The sequence below is a fragment of the Triticum dicoccoides genome, chromosome 2B (assembly GCF_002162155.2).
Source record: "Triticum dicoccoides isolate Atlit2015 ecotype Zavitan chromosome 2B, WEW_v2.0, whole genome shotgun sequence".
Classification (NCBI taxonomy): domain Eukaryota; kingdom Viridiplantae; phylum Streptophyta; class Magnoliopsida; order Poales; family Poaceae; genus Triticum; species Triticum dicoccoides.
The window spans coordinates 105,609,668-105,617,942 of NC_041383.1; the positions used below are offsets into that span (position 1 = coordinate 105,609,668).

An 8,275-nucleotide genomic window follows, 5' to 3' on the forward strand; every position below is an offset into this window, starting at 1 on the left:
ATAGTCTTTGTTACGGCATAGCATTTGCGAAGTATCATTACTAAGAGATACCTGGTTTACACCATCAATATTGGCTAGTCTAGCTCCAGTAGAAGGCCTAATCTTTGCAAAGTGTCTTAGGGTCTGATCACCGCATATAGCATATCTGAAACAACGGGATTGGAGAGATTCAATTCAATGACTGTTCCAATGCCTAAATAGCATAGAGCCCAAAAAATGCCATTTCAGATTCAAAATTTAACTCACGGTGCAGTTCCAATATCCTGAGCAAGTTTCATCCTGATGTTCAAGAGCATTTGGTAGAGTTTCAATTCCTCCTGAAAGAAAAAACAATACCAAAAACAAAATCTCAAATCAAATGTACAAAGGAAGAAACAGCATTGTGTGAAAGAAAAATGCACAACGCCTAAGTCATTAATGAGTAAATCCGATCAGGTCTACCTCAGATATCTTTTCAGATTCTGCGGTGGTTAAAGGATTTAAGCCCCCTTCTTTATTCTGTGAACTACCCTGCTCCTCTTGCCCAATCATCTCTTCAGTCAGCTGCAAAACCAGTGGTGTTCCACCATCGGAGAGAAACTTGACCCCTTTTGGACTAACACTGAAGATGGAGATGCAGAGTTACTATGGTCAGCGAAAAAGAATTCGGAGCATCAGTAGGACAAAACAGACAAAATAAATACTCAACAAAGCACCTGACCAATCTAAATCCATCACTGACAGTCTCCTTTAAGTAACCTGCACAAAATAACAAGAAAAATGAAAAAAATAAGAGCACCGGTAATAATGATGACAGAAATGCTTTGTACTGGCAGCTGATGAATGGTGTTTGCTCAGTGTATCCAACAACAAAGTAAATATTATACCATTTCAAGTGTAAAATGTCCAGTTGAGATGCTTGTGCATGATAATAAGCTAATAACACCATAAGAAATCTGTGGTAATTTACTACTCCCTCCATCCCAAAATAAGTGCATCGACCTTAGTACAACTTCGTACTAAAGTTAGTACAAAGTTGAGACACTTATTTTGGGACGGAGGGGGTACTACACATTTAACACTAAGTCAAACATTGCAAAAACTGCAGCATCTCCAAAGAAATTTCATGAGTTTACTTTCAGTGAGGCTTAGAGCCAACCAAAACTGTGATACTATATAGGAAGCCCTTCAACCTAATTACATTTTCTCGAAAAAGAAGAAGAAAACAAGCACGAGATAAAGTCCGCACGCGGAGCAGGTATTTTCTGTGGAATGCCTTGCTTTAGCCAAGAAGTGAATAATTGGTTGAGTATACAGACTTCATAACAGTACCATGTGCCATAAGCAGACTGCCAAGTGCTTTCCACCAGTTTGGCGGATAGTCTTTTCCCATCGCATGCATTGGGAGTTTATCGTAGTTCTTCTCAAGTATCTTTTTGACCTACAAAAATGAGAAAGCAATTGTTATACAACATCTTTTAAAAAATGCGGAAAATATCCAAGGTTATTAAGAAAAAAAAAGGTACTGCTGTGTGCAGTTTAAGTGCAACACTTTGCGAACATGTACAACAATACACACTCCAAAACTGTTCAGCAAAGATATATTTCAAATCCCTTTACTATCAATAATAATGCCGCATATGGTTGCTCCCAACTATCAGCGCATAGGCGATCTCCAATCAAGTGAAACTAGCCAATGTATGTGACAAACTAAGGAACATAGCAAACATCAATGATAGAAAAACTTACTCGTGATCCACGGAGAACATCAACTGGCATATTAAGGCCCCAGCGTCCCCCGCACGACTTGACACAGGACAGCAATAAGAAAGATTCTTTTGATAAATCCCTCTCATTTTTTGTCCCTGTGCAATTATCACAGTTACCTGAAGATTAAGGGCATGTTGTAAATCAATGTCACAGTTGAGATGAGACTTGATGTAGCATGTGCCGATATAGCAAAGAATATGCGGGTATTGGTACAGCAATACAACATTTTCCTTACAGAAAGTACAGGGATACTGCGAGTATATATGTATTTACAAGAAGAAAAATAAAACATGCATAGCAGCTGACAGACAGTGCTTTGTGTAGAAGGAGCTTTCTAGGTTTTGCAGTGACTTGGGCCTGTGATGGGTTCTGGTTGAAGATGTTTGGCTTTGGGAATACATAAGGATAGTCCGGTAGTTTGTAACCTTCATAAAATAGAACTCTCTCAGCCTCTCCATTTCCAAATTAATTGATGTGCTAGTTTTGTACCAAGTCAAACTTCTCTATATTTGACAAAGTCCATGAAAAATGTGCTAATATCTATAACATAAAAAAAATATTTTATGATGAATCTAATCACACTAATTTGGTGTTGTAGATGTTGATATATTTTTCTATACTAGTGTGATATAAACATACCACAGTCGGTGTAACGCTCTTCACCAAAGTACTGCAGCAGGGATTTTCTGCGACATGTAGCAAGGAGGCAATATTTCTGTGCTGCCATGAAGGAATCCATGATGGCATTCCTTTGAGTTGCCTGTAGATGAGTAAGAACTATACACCATGAGATAATAAAATAGGTAAGCAGTACATGGGAATCAAACTGCAGCCGTGTATGTTTATCACTTAAGTGCAACATGAAGTCCTGATTGTGTGCCCAATATTTACATACATTTGTTGCTTCAGAACAATAGAAGTCAGCTTTTGCAAAATCACTTCTTTGGTAATATAGCCAGCACACTGAAGGCAGTCCATCTCTTCCACAACGCCCACTTTCCTGGTAGTACGATTCTAGGCTCTTAGGACATCCATAGTGTATTACACATCTAACATCTGGCTTATCAATTCCCATTCCAAATGCAATAGTTGCCACCATCACAAGTACTTCATCTCTAACAAATGATCTGCAAAGGGGAACCATAATTTATCATCAAAATCACTACGTTGTGAAGCCAACATTTGTAAAAAGCTGTATGAGAACTCACTACACTTAATGCCTTATATCTGTTATATTTTCTCGTTTGATTACTTGCAAGATCTAAAGCGTTACTAACAGAACATTATCTTGGAAGTGTTTTGTAGTGTCAGATCAGATCACAACCCACGTGAGTTGTGAATCATAAGAGGTATAAAATGGCTTGATCCAGAATATTTAACTAGATAACAAAAACATTTGTCAAAGCATTCTTTAGATGAAGTGTTTAAAATGAACTCAGAATGATACTCTGAGCATTCATCAATTCAACCTACTTAAGGAATTTGGTTTGTCCAAAATAAATTGAGAAGGAAAGAAGAGACAATGAACAGCCAAACAAAAAGTTGGCATGTGCATAGATGGCAGACCTATGGGATTCCTCTCTAGCTTTGCTACCCATTTTACCATGGTAAATGTTAGCTTTGATTCCAGCAGTGATCATTGCTTCATGTACCTGACAGAGAAAAGTCGCATTTAGCACATTAACTAGCTAAATACATGTGTGTTGCTATGGAATTTAAATGCTTGTGCATTTCTATAGAAGCATTTTTTATTGCATGAGTTGTTTAAAAACTTCCATAATTAGTCCCTAACTTTGTGCAAATGAAAAAATATCTCGAAATATACATCAATCGAATCAACTAATCAAAAGATCATGATATCTGTCTACTACATAGAATGTAAGATAATTACAGTAATTAATCTTTTTACCAACTTAATAGGGAATTTGTGAGGGTCGATGGACCGACACCAATCCAGATCATTATAAGTGTAAAGATAAAGATAAAGCTAGGTATATGTTAAAAGCAGCTTCTACAATCAAAACTGGAGCACAGAAATTCCCATATTACTCCAAGAAAAATGTATATAAACTTATTATTGCGTATCCTTCAGGATACATTACGTACAGTACAGATCTAAATGCGTGTACCCAACAAAAGTTTGACTACTCTCCAAAATCCATTACATCAGTCAGAAGAAGAAAATGCCTGATACTATCAATGATCAACAGACAAGTATCCCATACTTATTTCAAGCTTATTATTTTTCTCCAAAAAAGTCTTACTGAGTCAGCATGAACTTAATATTTTCCTAAAGAATTTAAAGACCACACAGCTCCCGCTTACAAGCAGCCATATCCGTGCTTGTGTACCAGTTGCCTCAAAATATAGAAGAATGAAAATGTACAACGCTGGAAAATACAAACCTGTTCAGTGTCCCGGATGGTGGTACAGTAAATGATTGTTGAGCCACCAACAGTGCAGTTCTTTGAGACATCTTTCACAAGTTCACTGATAAAGGACATAGATCGGTTGTATGATTTCACACCGTAGAAAAGGTTAGGACGATCAAATGATCCGATTGCAACGTGAGGATTGCTCAGGTTCAAGGAATTGGCAATATCTCCACGGACCCTACAAAATCAAATTGAAAGTCACCACGAATTTGGTACAGGTAGAAAAGGGATATAGACACTCTGGAAAATAAATAAAACAAGTAAGCAATCATCATAGTGAGCAAAAATATTTATGGTAATAATATGCAAGTAGCTACAACAAGCAGAGGAAAGACATCACCATTGGATATCAACAAAAGCAGGATAAACAGGTAAAAATAACTGATAGTGAAACATCCATACCTTTCTGTGGCTGTCGCAGTTAGAGCAACGAAGGGAACACCCAAAAGGTGCTCACGCAATAAATGCAGCTGCTTGTACTCCGGCCTGCATACAACAGAGAGAATTACAATCAGTAATAAGAGAGAGAATTGCAATGAAGAAAAGAAGCTATAAGTAATAAGTACTAGACTGACTGGTTGCTAAGTTTGATTGCAGAATTTAAGGTTGAGAGAAACCGAGCGAGAATTGATGGGTGATATGAACTGACAGCTTTTACATTTGACATCAGCACACACAGAATTTTTGAAATACATGCATAACACATATTAAAAATTTAAATGAAAGTTAATTATCAGCCCTTTTGCTGAATAAATAATTCACACAATAGAAGAACAAATGACCTGAAATCATGACCCCATTCCGATATGCAATGCGCTTCATCAATGGCGAACAAGCAGATTCCGGAAGCTTGCAAGTTACTCCAGAACCTGGATAGACGATTGAAAACTGTAAATCAACAGACCCACCGCCATATTATTAAATTCTACAAGGGACCAAAAAAGACACATGAGCAGTAATTTGCAGCTTCGTATGTGTGTGCCTTCCAGCTCAGCCAAATAATTGACAATTATAGTTTTGTAAGTGCTGCAAACTATAAGTCAATAACGACCATAATCTGCTTTTATATCACAGGATTTTCACCTTGAAGGAAGTGCAATAGCTTTCTCAGGGGTCATGTACAGAACATCATACATGCCTTTTTCAGCCTCACTGCTAACAGAGCTATTCATTTGGGTGCTGCCAAGATACTCAGATCTCACACCATGTTGTTTTAAACTCATGACCTGTTTGAAGTAAATGAAACCCACAATAAAAGCTTTCATGTCAAAGCAAACCCAGAATGAGGAAAGCACCAAAAAATGTTATACTGTATCTAGCAATCATACCTGATCTTGCATCAGTGACAGAAGAGGGCTGACAACAACAGCTGTCTTCTTTGCAACCAGTGGAGGGATTTGATAGCTGCCATGAAAAGAATTACCATGAGAAAATTAAGTTTCCAACATACAAGGGGAAGTAATAACATCAAAATTTTAAACAGATGCATATTTCTTTTACTTCCGATGGCCGGCAAAACACATTTTCAGGTCCTTAACTAAAAAAATCAGAAACTTCAATAATTTTTATTTGACACGATGACAACCGCACTGCCGAGTTTCAAGAAAGAACCACCCTCACCCATTTCACAAAAAAAAAGGTTAACAAACAATTGTGCCAATAGTAACATCCACTATATATATCTGTGTATAAACAAACAAAAATCTTCCCCAGCAGTTCCCTGCTGGGTACATACAATCGACAAGCTAGCAGTCGCCATAACAGAGATGAGATGCTTATACATGACTGCCCGTTTATCAAAGTTACAAAAATGTCACCAAAATGTGAAACAATAGCACATACACTTTGCAATCTCTGACCATCAACCAATTCCACTGGTACAAAACATAACGTTTTCTAATCATGCTCTGCAAAGCTCTCTTAGCCTCACACTGAACCGATGACATGTTGCAATACTAGATGAGTTTGGATACTCCGTTGAAGATGATTTAACCACTTCATAGCTTACAGGTTCCCAACATTTATCACCAAAATGACTGACATTTTTCTCCCAAAAACAGTAATGCAGATCAGACTGTCCAAAGCAACTTTTAGTAATGCAATCAGCAGAGCATAAAGCAGAGCACTGCCAAGAAATGCAGCACAACTAATTTATCATCTACCAAATGCAGCGCCCAAACCTAGATTCAGCCACTGCAGTGCTCAGCCTGCAGATCCACCGAACTCCACACACCAAACAAACAAACAAAAAAACAGCACCTAGCGCCATCCTCCATAACCGCAACCAAGCAAAATGGAGCGCGCGAGCAGAGCAGGCGCGGGGTTTGTTCACTTACCACATGGACTTGCCGCTGCCGGTGGCCATGACGACCAGGCAGTCCCGCCCTTGCATGATCGTATCGACGATCTCCCGCTGGTACGGCCTGAACCCCGTGTACCCGAAGTACCTCTGCGACCAGAAAAATAAAAAAGCCCCGGATTAGAATGGCGCGCCTCGGTGCCTAGGGTTTAGGCGCCGGCTAGGGTTTAGGGGGGAGCGGGCGGGGAGGGTACCTTCAGGGCCGCCTCCATTGTGGCGCCGGAGCGTCGGGCTCCGCGGGGGGAGATTGAACCGGACGGCTGCGGTAGGGTTGGATTGGGGAAGGAAGGGAGCGGGGCGAGGGGATTGGAATGGAACGGACGGGTGGTGGTGGGCGGCGAGGTGGGGGTTTGGGGGAAGGGGTTTTGGTTTGCGGCGCTCTTTTATCTGCGTTCCCGCCAATTCGCCTTTTTTTTTTTAGGTCTCGTGGACTTTAGCGGGCCTGGTGTAGCTGGTCTTTTGGGCCGGCAGGGTCTCGGCGAAAGTATGCATGGTCATGTAGCACATGGAGTGGGAATTCCCTATTTGACGCTCACTGCGTCAAAGTGTCGGCCAAACGCACAGGGGCGCGATTGATTGGGCCGGCCCATCTACACATGCACGTATAGCTGGCAGTTCCGGTTTTGGGAACCTTCCAGAAGATTCCTAGCCGGTTTTCTGGGTTCTGGGATCCTTCTAGAAGGTTCCTGAACCGGCTTATTTTCATTTTTTTTATTCTTCTTTTCTTCCTTCTTTCTCTTTTTTCATTTTTCTGTTTCCTTTCTCTTTTCCTCATTTTTGTTTCTTTTAATTGTATAAATAAATTCAAAATTGTTCCAAATATTTGATTGTTTTTTCATTTTCAATTTTCCTTCAGTATTTTAAAAAAAAATCTTTTTATACAAACGTTCAAAATTTGTTCTGCATTTGAAAAGTTGTACCAATTTTCAAATTTACTCAACAATTTATAAAATGTATGCCTTTTCAAAAAATGTTCAGGAATTTATTTTTTTCGTGCTATACAAAAAAATGTTTGAAGTTATCAAAAAATGTTACCATTTTCAATATTTTGTCCAGATATACAAAAAAGCTTCGGGATTTTAAAATTGTTCTCGGGTTCAAAATTTTGTTCTTCATGTCAAAAGTTGTACTTGTTTTCAAAATATGTTCACCAATTTAAAAATGTTTGTGTTCTCCAAAAATGTTCTGGAATTTGAAATTTTGTTCGTGTTTTACAAAAAAAGTTTCCATTCTCAATTTTTTGTTCATGTACACAAAATATCTTCAGGATTTGAAAATTGTTCTCAGGTTCCAAATTTTGTTCTGCATTTCAAGAGTTGTATCTGTTTTCCAAATGTGTTCACCAATTTAAAAATGTTTGCATTTTACAAAAATCTTCTAAAATTTGAGATTTTGATTGTGCTTTTCAAAAAAAATCCATTTTCAATATTTTGTTCACATATACAAAAAGGCTTCAGGGTTTTAAATTTGCTCTATAATTCAAAAAAAGTCTGTAATTCAAAAGTTGTACCTCTTTTCAAAATATGTTCACCAATTAAAAAATGTTTGTGTTTTCCAAAAATGTTCTGGAATTTGAAAGTTTGTTCGTGTTTTACAAAAAAAAATCAGTTTCAATTTTTTGCTCACATAGACAAAAAAACTTCAAGATTTTAAAATTATTCTAAGGTTCAAAATTTTGCTCTGAATTTTGAAAGTTGTACCTGTTTTCAAAATATGTTCACCAATTTAAAAA

General features: G+C 38.1%; 1 protein-coding gene across 1 annotated transcript in view; it reads right to left on the minus strand.

Moving 5' to 3' along the window:
• The window catches only part of LOC119362380 (ATP-dependent DNA helicase RecQ-like), an 8,559-nt gene extending 1,804 nt beyond the window's left edge, over positions 1-6,755 (minus strand). Inside the window, exons 1-16 of the mRNA XM_037627583.1 lie at positions 6,738-6,755; positions 6,521-6,633; positions 5,513-5,588; positions 5,268-5,410; positions 4,967-5,053; positions 4,587-4,670; positions 4,155-4,362; positions 3,316-3,401; positions 2,645-2,876; positions 2,389-2,509; positions 1,729-1,865; positions 1,312-1,420; positions 696-738; positions 442-601; positions 247-317; positions 52-145 (exon numbers count right to left, since the gene is read on the minus strand). Coding sequence (XP_037483480.1) covers positions 52-145; positions 247-317; positions 442-601; positions 696-738; positions 1,312-1,420; positions 1,729-1,865; positions 2,389-2,509; positions 2,645-2,876; positions 3,316-3,401; positions 4,155-4,362; positions 4,587-4,670; positions 4,967-5,053; positions 5,268-5,410; positions 5,513-5,588; positions 6,521-6,633; positions 6,738-6,755 — 1,782 coding nt within the window. The remainder of the gene's footprint in view (positions 1-51; positions 146-246; positions 318-441; positions 602-695; positions 739-1,311; positions 1,421-1,728; positions 1,866-2,388; positions 2,510-2,644; positions 2,877-3,315; positions 3,402-4,154; positions 4,363-4,586; positions 4,671-4,966; positions 5,054-5,267; positions 5,411-5,512; positions 5,589-6,520; positions 6,634-6,737) is intronic.
• Positions 6,756-8,275: the final 1,520 nt, after the last annotated feature.